Below are 18,705 nucleotides of genomic sequence, written 5' to 3'. Positions count from 1 at the left end.
TCCCAATAGGGCTTAAAAGTCTGTGACTGTCCACCAGTTGCTCTTAGAACTGAAGAAGCTGAAGAGGTGAAATGTCTTAAAGAAAAGTCCAGACACTTTTCTTTCCAAGGTTCTTAGACTACGATGACCTGGATGGCTGAGAACCTTCACGGAAAAATCTGCCTTAAATTCTTGATTACATCAATACATTACATTCGTATCAAAATGCCAATATACCATTTATCTCTTGTTATTTTCTTTAGGTACATCCACGTGCGTCGCATCTGGCGATCCACACTACACCAGCTTTGACAAACGCAAATATGACTTCATGGGCAACTGCAGCTATCTGATGTCTAGTCCATGCAATGACACAACTGTGCCCTACTTTGAGGTCCATACTGACAATGAAAACCGGTATAACAGGCCGACCATCTCCTATGTGAATGCCGTACATGTATACGCACAGATGATAAAGATCTCCATTCTCAAAGGTGGCACTGTGCAGGTAAGAAATAAGAGAAGGAAGGAAAACAAATCACGCTATCACGTTATCAGGCACTACTGCATTACAAACAAACATCATTCTGTGGTACAAATCACTGCACATGCTCAGGAACACTTCTGAAAACCATTGCAATCGACCATTACCACTTTGCACATGTTCAGGAGTTGAGTGATCACATTTGTTGATCACTCAACTGGCACTGGTTTCGCTAGCTACCAGTGCTAGCTAGCGAAACCTGGCTAGCACTGGTAGCTATCCAGGTTTCGCTAGCTACCAGTGCCATCGGAATGACAATAGTTCAATAGTCTGATCTTGATCCTAACATTCAGGGACATCGAGTTCCAAATAGGTTAGAGATAGGTCCTTCTCTCACCCCAACCAGTCGCAGCAGATGGCCGCCCCTCCCTGAGCCTGGTTCTGCCGCAGGTTTCTTCCTGTTAAAAGTCGCCTTTGTCGCCAAAGTGCTTGCTCATAGGGGGGTCATATGATTGTTGGGTTTGTTCTCTGTATGCATTATTATAGGGTCTACCTTCAAATATAAAGCACCTTGAGGTGACTGTTGTTGTGATTTGGCACTATATAAATAAAATTGAATTAAATTGAGTAGAACTGGAAACATCGGAAGACTTCGGCCGCCTTCCCTACTCTGAAGTCGCATCCTTGTCTGATGCCAGTATTGATCTTGAAGAAATCCATTGAGAAATCGTCTCTCCGGACGCAGCAGCAGGAGTTGGAGTAGAGACCACAAAAGGCATCTACAAACTTGCTGGGGGACTTCATATTGAAGTTAGATAGCCCTTAGAGTCAGCCGGTGGACGCTGTCAAAAGCCGTCTCAAAGTCGATGAAATTAATAGAAATCTTCTTTTGGTATTACGATGTTTGTTCAATGATCATGCGGAGGGTGAATATTTGGTTGACTCAGGACTGGCCACTCCGAAAGCCAGTCTGCTCTTCTCCCAGTCGTTCGCCCACTGCACATCGTAGCAAACTCAAAAGAATGAGGAAAAACACTTTCCCGGGTACCAACAGCAATGTGATGCCCTGCCAGTTGTTACAGTCGCCCAAATCACCTTCCTTCCGAAGTTTGATGATGATGACTGTAATTGAGCATTTCAGGGAGGATCTCGTCCAGGCCAGCGGCCTTTCCACTCTTGAGGAATCGGATCGCTTTCTTGACTTCGGCGTGTGTTTGACTCAACGTTGGTCTTGCTCAGCTAGGGTGAGCGGGACTCGTCCATTTTTCTCTTGGATTTGGACGCAGCAGCCACCGTGAGCCCCAGTTAGATCTCGTACAATGCGACATAAGGTTCAGGTATCGTTCGGCTGCTTCTTGGGCTTCCATGCCTTTGGTTTCGATCCACTCTCACTTGTCACACCGGCAGCTGCATTTCACCTGTCCGACAAGGTCTTATTATGCGGCCGTGGCCCTCTTATGCTGCTCTGCAGGAGCATGCGGGTCAAAGGCCAGGTGGTCCTGAACCAACTTCACCAAACAACTTTGAACGAGAAGGCTTTTGACAGCGTCCACCGGTTTGGGACTGGCAACGGTGGAGTTGATGTAAAGAAAACAAACATATAATAAGATCCAGAAAGGCTTCCATACCACATCACCAAAACCAACTACACCCAAACCAAGAACTCCTGGGCCAACTACACCCAGACCCAAACAAACAATTCAAGGACCGGTTGTGATTTTGTTGCGTTAATGTAACACAGCTATAAATGTGCCCATGTGCCAATTGTTATTGAAATGGGTTAGAGTGGAATCAAGTTGAAAATAATCAATTATTATGTTGTTCTTCTTTTTTTTTTATGTCATAATCTGTTGCTCAGCCATCATTGGCATGATGAGGGAACGTTTCTTTTTAGTTACAGTTAGTAATGTTGTGACATGGGTAATTCGAAAATGAAAATGTTGGCTAATAATTGACCAGATTTGATGTACTGCGCCTATTTCCCCATACAGGTTAATGGGACCAATGTCAATCTGCCACTGTCCCCGGCCCCTGGTATTTCTGTGTTCAAGTCAGGAAAACACTACACTGTCTCCATGAACTTTGGTGTGACAGTTCGCTATGATGGAAACGCCTTCATGGACATCAAAGTAATCGAAGAGTGAGTGAAGACCAAATTCATGGTTTCCTTATAAAGTGGTGTTTTAATCACAAGTTCACCAGTCCAGAAATCTACATCCATACTGATACAACTAAAACTATAACACATATTCATATACTGAACATGAATCCTTTATCTGTAAGGAGTAGTAAGGTGATGAAGGCAGAGATTAATGACACAGCAAGGACATTTTATTTAAACAATTTAGCAGGGGCAACACAAACAGCTCCCTCAAAATTTCAAGATAAAATCACACAAAACTTCTAATTTCCTGACTAGTTAATTCTATGCTGATGCTATCAAACGCATCAAATGTACATGTCTGATCTTTTAGTCTTACTAATGTGTGGGGTTTAGTCTACTGCTGAAAAGAAACTTGGCTGGAATTAAAACACGTTGTAGTTCTGGCTGACTTGTTAGTCTTTCTTGCATAAGACTCTAACACAATCATTTTCTGCAATCTGCAGCTATCAGAACAAGCTGTGTGGCCTGTGTGGCAACTATGATGGAGATACCAAAGATGACTTCCGCAAACCAGATGGAAGCTTAGCTGAAAATGCCAATGACTTTGGACACAGTTGGAACATGAATCCAGAGTGAGTACTGCAGAGATGCAAGTGTAAAGAAACATTTACCATTGACAAAAGACAAATGTTCTTAAGATGATGGTCTGTCTTGACAGATGTAATGAGAAACCCAACACTACCATCCCTGGGTGCAATGAAGAAGAACAGGAACTGTATGAAAGCTCTGGATATTGTGGCATTCTGCTGGACAAAAATGGACCTTTTGCTGTGTGCCATCCCAAAGTCAACCCCAATGTATGTTCATGTAGAGGATAGTGCACATATAATAAACAAATGTGGAACAGGTCCTTATTCTGAGCTTGTTGTATTTGTGTATGTGTGTGTGCATTCAGGGTGAAAATGTGATATTCGTAATAGTGGAATAATTTGAATATGTGGTTTTAGATGGTCACACAATATAAAGCATTGTAACAAAGTGATTGTTTGTTCTCAGAATTACTTCAGGGACTGTGTCTTTGACTTGTGTGAGCTGGATGGTGCCAAGCCCATTTTGTGTGAAGCCATTGAAGCCTATGTCAATGAATGCCAAGATCGTGGGGTCAACCTTGGACCATGGAGGAATGAAACCTTCTGCCGTGAGTATTGGAAGGACAAATGATTTAATTTAGTAGTAAAATATCTTTAGGTATATCATTAGGTAAAAATCAGCTTGGCTGAGTAGTTGGGAGAAAATAACACAAAGAAGTTTATGTCAGTTTTGACTTGTGGAAGAGTACTTCATACGGGCTTCCTACTCACTAAAGTTAATCGAGGGAGTGCTGCTTTAGCATACCTAGTTGGGCAGACAACATATGCCAAGAGGCTGCAGGAGCCTGGGTTACCACCAAACTCAAACAATCTAGTTACACGGAAGACAACACAGCTGGAAGTGCCAAAGACGTATCTCTATTCTTGTGAAAAGCTGTCATTTTATATTTTAACCAGCACATACTTTTGTTTCCTATCACTAACTTCAACCTCTTGTGGTCTGCTTAGCACTGAGCTGTCCCCCAAACAGCCACTACGAACCTTGTGCAGATCCTTGTCAGGAAACATGCTTTGGAAAACCCCCCTCCTGCTCTGGTCCCTGCTCCGAGTCCTGTGTGTGTGATCCCAGCTATGTCCTGAGTGCTGGCAAGTGCGTTAAGGAGAACATGTGTGGCTGCAACCACACGAACGGCCAGTATTATGAGGTATGGTGAAGTAGGTCTGATAGGCCGGCAGTGAATCATTTGGTCCTTTGTATTTCAAGTCAGGTCACTTGCAGTCTCTTTATGTCCTCTCTAAAACAACATTTTCATACATACATGCATAAAATGATCTACAAAGAATCATCTGTGCCTGCTATGCTTAATTGTCAATTTTGTTGTCTGTTTGTCAGCCTGGAGAGGAGTTTTTTGAGGAAGACTGCAAGCGAAAATGTTGGTGTGGTGCAGCTGGAATTACCTGTGAAGCCTCTGAATGCCCCCCAATGCATGAATGTAAACTTCAGGATGGAGAGCTGGGCTGCTATTCTACGAGTATGTTTGTAATGTTCACACCTAAAAAAACACAGCAAAGCTGTAGCCATTATATTCTAAGTAGGTTTCCAGATCTCATGGGTTGGACTGCCAACCTGAAAAGTTTTGCAACTGTGTTTGATGTGATGCTGTAGACTTTGTCAAAGTTCTCAAACTACCATTTTCTATCCCTGCTCTAATATACATAATTAGACTGAGTAATGGAAGATAGAGAAGCACAACCCACAAGCGTCTTTTACTTTCAATAACAGTGAAATATTTATGTGTGTGTTGCTGTTATGTTTCTTTTGCTCCCTTCTGTACAGTTTGTCTATAACAACACTTGTTACATGCATTTCTTTATAATGCAAAATCACAGAGTTGCAGAAAAATTTTGTCTAGTCAGGAAATGATATATTCTTTGCATCTATTTTAATGCCAGTACAAGTTCAAAGCAGCAGTGAACTGCACTGTTATTAGGTAATTGTTCTACAGTGGCTTCATCTGTGTTTCAGTCTGATGTTCCTGATGTTTTTCCCTCTCTCAGGCTTTCAGGATTGTGTAGTTTCTGGGGATCCACACTACAACACCTTTGACAAGAAGTACTACAGCTTCATGGGAACCTGTACTTACACACTGGCAAGAACCTGTAGGAACAGCACAGGTACACACTATTTTGAGACATTTATTCATTAAGATGTTTGGGTTTCATTGCACCTGTTCTAGTCTTGCCACACCACACGCACAAATGAAAGTTTAAATGAGCTAAATTTACTCATTTATTATTTTCATCGCAAAGCATGACATATATTGTTTTCATTCACGTTTGCTGCAAAAAGAAGACACTGAATGTCAGTTGTGGTTTGTATGTTAATGCCAATATTCACCTTTAATATAAACACACAATATTCCTGATTGTCGTGGTCTTCCCTGTGCAGGCCCTTGGTTCTCTGTGGAGGCAAAGAATGAAGAGAGAGGAGTTGCAGGAGTGTCATACCTGAGGAAGCTATATGTGACAGTGGATGGAATTACTGTGACCCTGATGAAGAGCAGTAGAACACTGGTCAGTATATGAATGAATTACTATCTCTTGTATTTCCCATCTTTAAGTAAAATGTGTGCCAGCAGACATCCCACACAGAAGTTGTATCATCACCAGTGGATGTCTTATGTCTACACATAACTGACATTTTAGCAAAGAACTCAAATGATATCTTTAGTTACTTTGTTGCTAACAGCATGTAAAAAAACAAAACAGATTTTTCCCATTTTGTCAGTTGAATCTATGCCAAAGATAACACAGTGTGATAGGCATAAAGCAATATCTGTCTTGCTTGTTAAAACTATACAAAGTCTGTTTTTGCCTGATATACTGCACATTGCACACTCTTTGTACTTTTATACTCCCTGACCTGTCCACCAATTAGACGTTTACACAGTCTGTTTAACATCTTTATATTCTTATATTCTTAACATCTTTTTCTTCATCACTGAATCAGGTGAACGGAGTACGGGTGGCTCTGCCCCAGTCCCCCTCTCCTCTCATGTCTATTAGTCTTGCTGGTCAGTTCATCACGCTTCAAACATCCTTTGGCCTGAGGGTGCGTTGGGATGGAAACCATTATGCCCAGATCTCAGTTCCCAGGTTAGTATAAATATTGGTTTGAACTATTTTGATATTGTAGAACTTATTTTTATTTGCTTCACACATTCATACAATACACCTGACCACTGTCTCCATTGCTCCATCATTCTTTTTTTTGATGACCACTTTCCTCCGATGCAACCATAACCTAACGATCTGAAGAAATTTTGATAGATAACGATCTAAACTGCTGAACATCAACAGTTGTTTTATGTATGTTGTGAAAACTTAAAAAAAAAAAAGCATAGCAGTCCATTTGTGTGCATATTGTGGACATATGCAACTTTTAATATATACTAACGATGCCCTGGTTTATTGTATCAGGGATTTTTGCATTCTCTTCATTTGTTTCTAGAATTACAATAAAAGGCCAAGCAACACCTTATTAAACATTGCAAATATTCTTAAGCTTGTCTTATTTTAATCCTACATATCCTGCCTTGACTTTGTCCTACCAGCTCCTACTATGACCAAATGTGTGGCCTTTGTGGTGACTATGATGGGAACCCAGACAATGACTTCACTAAACCAGATGGCACTGTGGCAGGAAATAGTAATGACTTTGGGAACAGCTGGCAGACCAAAGACGATGAAGATGACTCGTGAGTTCCAACATATCTATCTTTCTGTCTTTTGGATTTCTTCTGGTTATGTCTTTTGTTACCTTACTGTCGGACTCTTTCTGACAAACTGAAGAGGATTTAACTGTGTTTTGTATTTGTATTGACCAGATGTACCCCAGGAACAAAGCCTGATCCAGACTGTGACCCCAACTTGGAAGCTGAAGTTGTAAAACCAGAGAAATGTGGTAAAATTACAGACCCTACTGGACCCTTCCGGTAAGACTTCACAACCCCTCCACTTTTGGTTATCAACTTGGTTAAACTGATGGGATTCCTGGGTTTTTACAACGTTTTTTTCCTGACTTTATAAAATCATGAACTAGATGGCAGCATGCCTGGTAATCACCCAACTGACCTGTAAAATATGAATAAATATTTTCAATACTATTACTGTAATGCTGTAATGAACCCTTCTGGCACTGGGATACCAGTTTCGTTCTTTGTCCCTCATTCTCAAACGCAGCAGCAAGTTTTTACCAATGACTTGCCAGTTTATCTCCATCTATCGTTGCAAAAAACCTGGGATACCAGGTTCTTTCTATAACCCTCCTTTGCAAATGCCACAGTGAGCTTTTGGCACCAGGATGCCAAGTTATTATTCCTCATTTGCAAATGCATCAACAAGGTTTTCTACCCAGGAGATTCCAGTTTCCCTTCCCCTCTATCCCTCCCTCGCAAAATGCAGCAGCATGCTTCTTGGCACTAGGATGTCAGGCTTTCTTTATCTACCCCTCCTTCTTAAATGCAGGAGCAAGCTTTTACCACCGGGTTGCCAGTTCCTCTTCCCTCACTCCCCTTTTCACAAAAATGCAGCAGCATGTTTTTTGGCACTGGAATGCCAGGTTCTCTTTCTCTGTCCCTCCTTTGCAAATGTACCAGCAAGCTTTTGGGCCCGGGATTCTGGGTTTCTTTTTCTGTTCCTCCTTTACAAATGCAGCAGCAGGCTTTTAGCACTGGGATGCCATGTTTTCTTTCTCTTTTCCTCCTTTACAAATCCAGCCGAATGCTTTTTGCAATGGTATTCCAGGTTCTATTTCTCTGTCCGTCTTTTTCAAATTCGCCAGCATACATCTGGCACCGGGATGCCAGGTTCTTTTCCTTCATTTGCAGTAGCAAGCTTTTCTTCCCTCTATCTCTCCTGAGCAAAATGCAGCAGCGTGCTTTTTGGAACCTGGAAGCCAGTTTCTCTTTCCTCTTTCCCCAATAACTTGGATGCCAGGGTCCATGCATCTATCTATCTTTCACAAAATGTAACAAAGCACATTCCTGACACCATATTGCCAGTCTTTGTCTCTATATCGATCATTTTCAAATACAGCAGTAAAAGCTTTTACGAGCCGTCAAGCCATTGCCTGATGTCTTAAAATACAGACATGCATCCATCCAGCCTCCACACCAGTCGAGCCACGTTGCCACTTAATCAGGGGTTCTCCTCATTCAGCTATTAAGGTCTTTTCGTTGTCTGAAATTTGCTTTGATGTCTTCTCCCACCATTCCTTTGTAATTTTCCGAACTCAACCACTCTACTCTCTGGAATCCTTGACCACCTTCTCTCTGCGCTTCTCTTTTGTCCTGCTTTCCTTCTTCCACCTCAACCGGTAGCGGCAGATGGCTGGTCTTCCATGGGAATGGTTTTGCCAGAGGTTTCTTCCCGTTAAAAGGAGTTGTTCCTTCCCACTGTCGCCAAAGTGCTTGCTCATAGGGAGTCATATGATTGTTGGGTTTTCTCTGTAGGTATTATTGCAGGGTCTACCTTACATATAAAGCGCCTTGAGGCGATTGTTGTTGTGATTTGGGGCTGTATAAATAAATTGAATTGAAAAATTGAATTATTACTGCAGAGGTCTTTCACCTTCACAATGCACAATTATTGCTGCCTCTAGGGGATGCCTTCTTTGGGGATCTGCCAGCCCAGGAGGCGCCAGTCCCCTCTGCGCCCTTCCCTAAAGCTCAGTTCAATTCATGTTTAAGCCATTCACCTTTTTCTAATAGAAACACTGTAAAATGTAAAATGAGGATGTGGGCTCAGCTAGTGAATTAGAGATAAAATATCCAAACACTTCCCTACCTGTTCTTATCTATATATAATCCCCCAGTACTACTAGCTGTTTGTTCTACCATTCATTCCCAACCCTCCCTCCCCTTTTTCAATTTCAATTCTTTAACTGTTTCACTTCTCATTAGTACATGGGGATCTGCCAGCCCAGGAGCCGCCGCCAGTCCCCAGCAAGGCCTTCCCCAAACCGCAGTTCAATTCATGTTTAAGCCATTCACCTTTATTCACTGGCCCCAGCTAGTGAATTGTTGCTAAACTTATGCAACAATTGTTGACTGTTTCACCACCAAATGTAGCTTGTTTGTTTGTTCGAACTCAGATTTTCAGTATATGAGCCTCTGCCTTTTCCTACCTAAGCTAAGTGAGTGCTTTTCTCTGTTACAGGGAGTGCATCAGTGTAGTTAATCCCACTCCATTCTTCCAAAGCTGTGTGTATGACATGTGTCAGTTCAATGGCCAGCAGCACGTGCTGTGTGACCAGCTCCAGGCCTACACTGATGCATGTCATAGTGCTGGAGCCAAAGTCTACCAATGGAGAACTCCAGACTTCTGCCGTAAGTTTGAATCTGAGATATACCAAATATATCTAAAAGATATATGATATATAAAACATAGTCACAGTGACATCACCCATTGGCTTGATAAGCCCCATTCTGAAGCATAAATGAATAAAGACTTGAATAATACCTTTTCATGTTGGAAAAATGAGCCTTCAGCATTTTCCCTTTTAAATGGGGTGCATGCCATAGCTTCTCCATTTGAAAGTTGTCTCCATCTGTAAATATAACTAAGATATATTACATCCTGCTCACCAACATTATAATTGAACTTATAATCATATTTATAATTGTATAGGGAGGAGAGTTTAAGATACAGTGCAGAATGCTGAAACCAATGTAAAATATTCAATGCAGTTAATATTGTCCTTGCTTTCATTTATGACACTGAGTTAAATCAATATGAGATACGTAGGTGCCCTGTCTTTGAATCATCCTACTACCCCCTCCCTTCTCTGTTGCTATTTGTCCACCATTGTTCCCTCTCATTATTGTTCATCCCTGTGTTTGTCCACACAGCTCTGACCTGTCCTCCCAATAGCTCCTACTCCCTTTGTGTGAGTTCATGTCCTGAGACATGTCTTGGTGTGGTGGGACCACCTGGCTGTGAGGAAGTGTGTGTGGAGGGTTGTGAGTGTAACCCTGGCTTCATTCTCAGTGATGACAAATGTGTGGAACTGAGAGACTGTGGTTGTGTGGACCCCAGTGGAACCTATCACCCTGTAAGTGGAAACAGCCTCCAAACAATTCAAACCATATTCCATTTACCTTTAAAATGTGCTAAGCTCATGCTAACATCATTTTCAGTTCTCTTTATAACTTCAACAGGAGAGACGCCAAGAGACACAAAGACCCTACAGTACAAAAGAAATTAAAACTCAGCTAAATTAAGGGTGCATAGACTGCAGAGAACTGTTGGCACATAAATATTGGTTTTACAACAAAGATTTTTACTTTCAACTTATCAAGCACAGATTATATTTATTATACTGTATTTTACCTGAATTTAAAAGACACTGGTGTTATAGAATTTGTATTTATGTCATAGCATTTACATACTGGTGCCACCACAATTAGCAAGCCCAAAATCAATAAATAAATGAGTAAAGGTTGGCCTAATTAGTTAGTGGCATACAGAATCCCTGGTTTGCATCCAAATGTATATTTATCATTTTGATCTTTATATTCGTGTGATGTATAAGAGAGAATGTCAAAGGAGCTTGCAAAGAAAGGCGTCTGGACTTCTTTAAGTTGCTTGAAGACTTAAAGACTTAAAGAAGTCCAGACGCTTTTCTTTGCAAGCTCCTTTGACTACGATGACCTGGATGACTGAGAACCTTCACAGACATATAAGAGAGAATTACATGACAAAATTTTGATTGTTTTTTGCATTCTGTGTACATTTGTCAGGTGGGCGATGACTGGTACTTGGAGGGTTGTGAACAAAAGTGTATGTGTCACAGTGGAGGTCTGCTACAGTGTCATAACACCAGCTGTAACCCAACTACTGAGAGCTGCCAACTACAAGATGGAGAATATGAATGCCACCCTCTGGGTATGTTAATCACACAGCTTCACATAGAAATAGCTGCATGAATGCATGGATGTGGATTACAGTGTCAAGTGCTTTATCCGACTGGTCCTAGAAATGCAGTAAATAAATGCAGTCATTTTAGCAACAGGCGCTCCAAACCTCCACTGTCTCAACTGATGTTGTTAGTTTGGACTGAGTTTGTTAACACTGCATAATAACTTCCTACCTTTTTAGTTCCTGAAAGAGTATCTGCACATTTTCCAGTAATCCTTTTTCTTTCTACCCAGACCTGTGTCCTCCTAACGCAGAGTATATAGAGTGCGGTCCAGCTTGCATTCCTACATGTATGGAACCCTCTACCAACTGTTCTGGCTCCTGCATCACTGGGTGTTTCTGCAAACCAGGCTTTGTCTTCAAAGGACGGCACTGCGTGCCACTGGACAAGTGTGGTTGTTTAGATGACAACAATAACTATTATGAGGTCAGATGTCCTAGTTAGTACTGTGTACAGTGTACATTTAAAGACATACAGTATACTTTCTCAGCACTGATTGTTTTCATTTTATCCAGCCTGGTGAGATAGTATTTGGAGATGGCTGCACAAAGCTGTGTCGCTGTGTAGGGAACTACACTTTGGAATGTGTTGATAACTCCTGTGACCCCACTGAAGAGTGTCGAGAGGTTAATGGTGTTGCAGGCTGTTATCCTAAAGGTAATAATGTTTGTTGACTTTATTGTTGTTGACTTGATTTAATGCAGTGTAATAAATTACATCTGCACAAGGAGCACCTTGTGTTGTGCTTTACAGTCAGTTGGTATAACTTGATAGTTGACAGTGTGGAAATTACAATTTTCTCATATATTATTCCTTTAGGTACATCCACATGCATAGCATCTGGCGATCCACACTACACCAGCTTTGACAAACGCAAATATGACTTCATGGGCAACTGCAGCTATCTGATGTCTAGTCCATGCAATGACACAACTGTGCCCTACTTTGAGGTCCATACTGACAATGAAAACCGGTATAACAGGCCGACCATCTCCTATGTGAATGCCGTACATGTATACGCACAGATGATAAAGATCTCCATTCTCAAAGGTGGCACTGTGCAGGTAAGACATGAGAAGAAGAAACAGGATGTTTTGCATGTGAAAACCAATCACGCTTTCACGTTATCAGGCACTACTGCATTACAAACAAACATCATTCTGTGGTACAAATCACTGCACATGCTCAGGAACACTTCTGAAAACCACTGCAATTGACCATGGAAAGAAACTTGCACTTACACTTAGCACTTAGTTCCTCCTACGCCGAGCAATGCATCAGGCAGCTAACAATCTCCATCGATGTTGGTCAGGGGCGAATGTTTCAGCTTCGTCCCAGGCGATGTCGACTGTTTTCAGATCATCCATAAACGTTCGACGCCATGTGATATTTGGTCGGCCTTGCTTTCGCTGGTTCTGCCAAAGGCTTCTTCCTGTTAAAAGACGCCTCTGTCACCAAAGTGCTTGGTCAATGGGGTCATATGATTGTTGTTTTTTTTCTCTGTATGTATTATTGTAGGGTCTATCTTACAATATAAAGCACCTTGAGGTGACTGTATTTGTGATTTGGGGCTATATAAAAAACATTGAATTTAAATGAATTGAATTGTAGATGTCGGAGGACACCGGCAGCCTTCCCTACTCTGGTGTTGACATCTTCATCAGATAACCCGTCATTTGTCATTCGAGATGATGCTGCCCAGACATGTGAAATTTTCCAGCTTTTCAGCACGCTATTGGTTGATTATGACGGGAACATGGGCAGTTGTGTAGCCAACTCTAAGTACCTTGGTTTTCTTGGCGCTGATTCGTAATCCGACTTTCCTCACCTCCCTCTGCAAAGCTGCAGTCCATTCTTGGAGGTCTTCCGTAGTCGAGCCCAGTAGGGGCCCAGTAGCCAATTCAAAAGAATGAGGAAAAGCACTTTCCCGGGTGCCGACAGCAGCGTGATGCCCCGGCAGTTGTCACAGTCACCCAAATCGCCTTTCGGGAAGTTTGGTGATAACACCTTTTGCCCATTCATAGGGTACACGCGATGTTGTCCAGCAGGCGTTTAGGGGTCTTCTAAGGGCGCCATCCAATCATCTGTCTGGACGCAGAACCGGGAGTTGGAGCAGAGACCACAGAAGGCGTCTACAAACTGCTGGGGGACTCCATATTGACGTGGGATAGCCCATAGAGTCGGCCGGTGGACGTTGTCAAAAGCTTTCTTGAAGTCATTGAAATTACCCATTCTTAGGGTACACGCGATGTTGACCAGCAGGCATTTAGGGGACTTCTAAGGGCGGCATCCAACTGGGCTTCGTCGTCCTTCAGCATTGTGGGGAGGAACTCGTCCAGGCCAACATCGCTGTCTTGACTTCGGCGTTGCTGATTTTTCCGAAATCGACAGGAAGAAGAACCATGGAGGGTGCAAGTTCTTCGGCCTCGAACAAGTGGAGTGGCTCAGGGCTGGTTTAAAGTATCGCAGAACTGTTTGGCTCAACGTTGGTCTTGCTCAGCTTCAGTGAGGAGGACTCGTCCATTTTGTCTCGGATTGGGACCAAGCGGCCACCGCGAGCCCCTGTTTAATCTCGAACAATGCGATTTAAGATTCGGGTATCATTCTGGTCTACTGTTTTCTTGGGCATCCATGCCTTTGGCTTCGATCCACTCTCGCTTGTCATGCCGGCAGCTGCGTTTGACATGTCGGGCAAGAGCTGAGTTGTTCAGACATCACTGGCATGATATAGGAAAGTTTCTTTTCAGTTACAGATAGTAATGTTGTGACATGAGTAATTCAAAAATGAAAATGTTGGCTAATAATTGACCAGATTTGATGTACTCTGCCTATTTTCCCATACAGGTTAATGGGACCAATGTCAATCTGCCACTGTCTCCGTCCCCTGGTATTTCTGTGTTCAAGTCAGGAAAACACTACACTGTCTCCATGAACTTTGGTGTGACGGTTCGCTATGATGGAAACTCCTTCATGGACATCAAAGTAATCGAAGAGTGAGTGAAGACCAAATTCATGGTTTCCTTATAAAGTGGTGTTTTAATCACAAGTTCACCAGTCCAGAAATCTACATCCATGCTGATACAACTAAAACTATAACACATATTCATATACTGAACATGAATCCTTTATCTGTAAGGAGTAGTAAGGTGATAAAGGCAGAGATTAATGACACAGCTAGGATAATTTATTTAAACAATTTAGCAGGGGCAACACAAACAGCTCCCTCAAAATTTCAAGATAAAATCACACAAAACTTCTAATTTCCTGACTAGTTAATTCTATGCTGATGCTATCAAAAGCATCAAATGTACATGTCTGAACTTTTAGTCTTACTAATGTGTGGGGTTTAGTCTACTGCTGAAAAGAAACTTGGCTGGAATTAAAACACGTTGTAGTTCTGGCTGAATTGTTAGTCTTTCTTGCATAAGACTCTAACACAATCATTTTCTGCAATCTGCAGCTATCAGAACAAGCTGTGTGGCCTGTGTGGCAACTATGATGGAGATACCAAAGATGACTTCCGCAAACCGGATGGAAGCTTAGCTGAAAATGCCAATGACTTTGGACACAGTTGGAACATGAATCCAGAGTGAGTATTGCAGAGATGCAAGTGTAAAGAAACATTTACCATTGACAAAAGACAAATGTTCTTAAGATGATGGTCTGTCTTGACAGATGTAATGAGAAACCCAACACTACCATCCCTGGGTGCAATGAAGAAGAACAGGAACTGTATGAAAGCTCTGGATATTGTGGCATTCTGCTGGACAAAAATGGACCTTTTGCTGTGTGCCATCCCAAAGTCAACCCCAATGTATGTTCATGTAGAGGATAGTGCACATATAATAAACAAATGTGGAACAGGTCCTTATTCTGAGCTTGTTGTATTTGTGTATGTGTGTGTGCATTCAGGGTGAAAATGTGATATTCGTAATAGTGGAATAATTTGAATATATGGTTTTAGATGGTCACACAATATAAAGCATTGTAACAAAGTGATTGTTTGTTCTCAGAATTACTTCAGGGACTGTGTCTTTGACTTGTGTGAGCTGGATGGTGCCAAGCCCATTTTGTGTGAAGCCATTGAAGCCTATGTCAATGAATGCCAAGATCGTGGGGTCAACCTTGGACCATGGAGGAATGAAACCTTCTGCCGTGAGTATTGGAAGGACAAATGATTTAATTTAGTAGTAAAATATCTTTAGGTATATCATTAGGTAAAAATCAGCTTGGCTGAGTAGTTGGGAGAAAATAACACAAAGAAGTTTATGTCAGTTTTGACTTGTGGAAGAGTACTTCATACGGGCTTCCTACTCACTAAAGTTAACTGAGGGAGTGCTGCTTTAGCATACCTAGTTGGGCAGACAACATATGCCAAGAGGCTGCAGGAGACTGGGTTACCACCAAACTCAAACAATCTAGTTACACGGAAGACAACACAGCTGGAAGTGCCAAAGACGTATCTCTTTTCTTGTGAAAAGCTGTCATTTTATATTTTAACCAGCACATACTTTTGTTTCCTATCACTAACTTCAACCTCTTGTGGTCTGCTTAGCACTGAGCTGTCCCCCAAACAGCCACTACGAACCTTGTGCAGATCCTTGTCAGGAAACATGCTTTGGAAAACCCCCCTCCTGCTCTGGTCCCTGCTCCGAGTCCTGTGTGTGTGATCCCAGCTATGTCCTGAGTGCTGGCAAGTGCGTTAAGGAGAACATGTGTGGCTGCAACCACACGAACGGCCAGTATTATGAGGTATGGTGAAGTGGGTCTGATAGGCCGGCAGTGAATCATTTGGTCCTTTGTATTTCAAGTCAGGTCACTTGCAGTCTCTTTATGTCCTCTCTAAAACAACATTTTCATACATACATGCATAAAATGATCTACAAAGAATCATCTGTGCCTGCTATGCTTAATTGTCAATTTTGTTGTCTGTTTGTCAGCCTGGAGAGGAGTTTTTTGAGGAAGACTGCAAGCGAAAATGTTGGTGTGGTGCAGCTGGAATTACCTGTGAAGCCTCTGAATGCCCCCCAATGCATGAATGTAAACTTCAGGATGGAGAGCTGGGCTGCTATCCTACGAGTATGTTTGTAATGTTCACACCTAAAAAAACACAGCAAAGCTGTAGCCATTATATTCTAAGTAGGTTTCCAGATCTCATGGGTTGGACTGCCAACCTGAAAAGTTTTGCAACTGTGTTTGATGTGATGCTGTAGACTTTGTCAAAGTTCTCAAACTACCATTTTCTATCCCTGCTCTAATATACATAATTAGACTGAGTAATGGAAGATAGAGAAGCACAACCCACAGGCGTCTTTTACTTTCAATAACAGTGAAATATTTATGTGTGTGTTGCTGTTATGTTTCTTTTGCTCTCTTCTGTACAGTTTGTCTATAACAACACTTGTTACATGCATTTCTTTATAATGCAAAATCACAGAGTTGCAGAAAAGAAATTGAAATAATACAAATTTTTGTCTAGTCAGGAAATGATATATTCCTTGCATCTATTTTAATGCCAGTACAATTCCAAAGCAACAGTGAACTGCACTGTTATTAGGTAATTGTTCTACAGTGGCTTCATCTGTGTTTCAGTCTGATGTTCCTGATGTTTTTCCCTCTCTCAGGCTTTCAGGATTGTGTAGTTTCTGGGGATCCACACTACAACACCTTTGACAAGAAGTACTACAGCTTCATGGGAACCTGTACTTACACACTGGCAAGAACCTGTAGGAACAGCACAGGTACACACTATTTTGAGACATTTATTCATTAAGATGTTTGGGTTTCATTGCACCTGTTCTAGTCTTGCCACACCACACGCACAAATGAAAGTTTAAATGAGCTAAATTTACTCATTTATTATTTTCATCGCAAAGCATGACATATATTGTTTTCATTCACGTTTGCTGCAAAGAGAAGACACTGAATGTCAGTGGTGGTTTGTATGTTAATGCCAATATTCACCTTTAATATAAACACACAATATTCCTGATTGTCGTGGTCTTCCCTGTGCAGGCCCTTGGTTCTCTGTGGAGGCAAAGAATGAAGAGAGAGGAGTTGCAGGAGTGTCATACCTGAGGAAGCTATATGTGACAGTGGATGGAATTACTGTGACCCTGATGAAGAGCAGTAGAACACTGGTCAGTATGTGAATGAATTACTATCTCTTGTATTTCCCATCTTTAAGTAAAATGTGTGCCAGCAGACATCCCACACAGTAGTTGTATCATCACCGTGGATGTCTTATGTCTACACATAACTGACATTTTAGCAAAGAACTCAAATGATATCTTTAGTTACTTTGTTGCTAACAGCATGTAAAAAAACAAAACAGATTTTTCCCATTTTGTCAGTTGAATCTATGCCAAAGATAACACAGTGTGATAGGCATAAAGCAATATCTTTCTTGCTTGTTAAAACTATACAAAGTCTGTTTTTGCCTGATATACTGCACATTGCACACTCTTTGTACTTTTATACTCCCTGACCTGTCCACCAATTAGACGTTTACACAGTCTGTTTAACATCTTTATATTCTTATATTCTTAACATCTTTTTCTTCATCACTGAATCAGGTGAACGGAGTACGGGTGGCTCTGCCCCACTCCCCCTCTCCTCTCATGTCTATTAGTCTTGCTGGTCAGTTCATCACGCTTCAAACATCCTTTGGCCTGAGGGTGCGTTGGGATGGAAACCATTATGCCCAGATCTCAGTTCCCAGGTTAGTATAAATATTGGTTTGAACTATTTTGATATTGTAGAACTTCTTTTTATTTGCTTCACACATTCATACAATACACCTGACCACTGTCTCCATTGCTCCATCATTCTTTTTTTTGATGACCACTTTCCTCCGATGCAACCATAACCTAACGATCTGAAGAAATTTTGATAGATAACGATCTAAACTGCTGAACGTCACCAGTTGTTTTATGTATGTTGTGAAAACTTAAAAAAAAAAAGCATAGCAGTCCATTTGTGTGCATATTGTGGACATATGCAACTTTTAATATATACTAACGATGCCCTGGTTTATTGTATCAGGGATTTTTGCATTCTCTTCATTTGTTTCTAGAATTACAATAAAAGGCCAAGCAACACCTTATTAAACATTGCAAATATTCTTAAGCTTGTCTTATTTTAATCCTACATATCCTGCCTTGACTTTGTCCTACCAGCTCCTACTATGACCAAATGTGTGGCCTTTGTGGTGACTATGATGGGAACCCAGACAATGACTTCACTAAACCAGATGGCACTGTGGCAGGAAATAGTAATGACTTTGGGAACAGCTGGCAGACCAAAGACGATGAAGATGACTCGTGAGTTCCAACATATCTATCTTTCTGTCTTTTGGATTTCTTCTGGTTATGTCTTTTGTTACCTTACTGTCCGGCTCTTTCTGACAAACTGAAGAGGATGTAACTGTGTTTTGTATTTGTATTGACCAGATGTACCCCAGGAACAAAGCCTGATCCAGACTGTGACCCCAACTTGGAAGCTGAAGTTGTAAAACCAGAGAAATGTGGTAAAATTACAGACCCTACTGGACCCTTCCGGTAAGACT

At 41.6% G+C, this 18,705-nt stretch overlaps 1 protein-coding gene across 1 annotated transcript in view; it reads left to right on the top strand.

The window, feature by feature from the left end:
* Positions 1–18,705, top strand: part of zanl (zonadhesin, like) — a 66,088-nt gene that overhangs the window by 7,590 nt on the left and 39,793 nt on the right. Inside the window, exons 3-31 of the mRNA XM_040047199.1 lie at positions 243–487; positions 2,455–2,603; positions 3,071–3,199; positions 3,286–3,424; positions 3,624–3,765; positions 4,166–4,362; positions 4,551–4,697; positions 5,149–5,332; positions 5,607–5,731; positions 6,168–6,313; positions 6,772–6,915; positions 7,045–7,152; positions 9,377–9,546; positions 10,069–10,271; positions 10,960–11,104; positions 11,371–11,564; positions 11,654–11,795; positions 11,958–12,202; positions 13,983–14,131; positions 14,599–14,727; positions 14,814–14,952; positions 15,152–15,293; positions 15,694–15,890; positions 16,079–16,217; positions 16,763–16,879; positions 17,154–17,278; positions 17,714–17,859; positions 18,317–18,460; positions 18,590–18,697. Coding sequence (XP_039903133.1) covers positions 243–487; positions 2,455–2,603; positions 3,071–3,199; positions 3,286–3,424; positions 3,624–3,765; positions 4,166–4,362; positions 4,551–4,697; positions 5,149–5,332; positions 5,607–5,731; positions 6,168–6,313; positions 6,772–6,915; positions 7,045–7,152; positions 9,377–9,546; positions 10,069–10,271; positions 10,960–11,104; positions 11,371–11,564; positions 11,654–11,795; positions 11,958–12,202; positions 13,983–14,131; positions 14,599–14,727; positions 14,814–14,952; positions 15,152–15,293; positions 15,694–15,890; positions 16,079–16,217; positions 16,763–16,879; positions 17,154–17,278; positions 17,714–17,859; positions 18,317–18,460; positions 18,590–18,697 — 4,489 coding nt within the window. The remainder of the gene's footprint in view (positions 1–242; positions 488–2,454; positions 2,604–3,070; positions 3,200–3,285; positions 3,425–3,623; positions 3,766–4,165; positions 4,363–4,550; positions 4,698–5,148; positions 5,333–5,606; positions 5,732–6,167; positions 6,314–6,771; positions 6,916–7,044; positions 7,153–9,376; positions 9,547–10,068; positions 10,272–10,959; positions 11,105–11,370; positions 11,565–11,653; positions 11,796–11,957; positions 12,203–13,982; positions 14,132–14,598; positions 14,728–14,813; positions 14,953–15,151; positions 15,294–15,693; positions 15,891–16,078; positions 16,218–16,762; positions 16,880–17,153; positions 17,279–17,713; positions 17,860–18,316; positions 18,461–18,589; positions 18,698–18,705) is intronic.

Source organism: Simochromis diagramma, unplaced genomic scaffold (assembly GCF_900408965.1).
Source record: "Simochromis diagramma unplaced genomic scaffold, fSimDia1.1 OVJJ01000113.1, whole genome shotgun sequence".
In the NCBI taxonomy this organism is placed as follows: Eukaryota; Metazoa; Chordata; class Actinopteri; order Cichliformes; family Cichlidae; genus Simochromis; species Simochromis diagramma.
The sequence above is the reverse complement of the archived record's forward strand: the minus strand, read 5'-3'. Positions and strand labels throughout refer to the sequence as shown.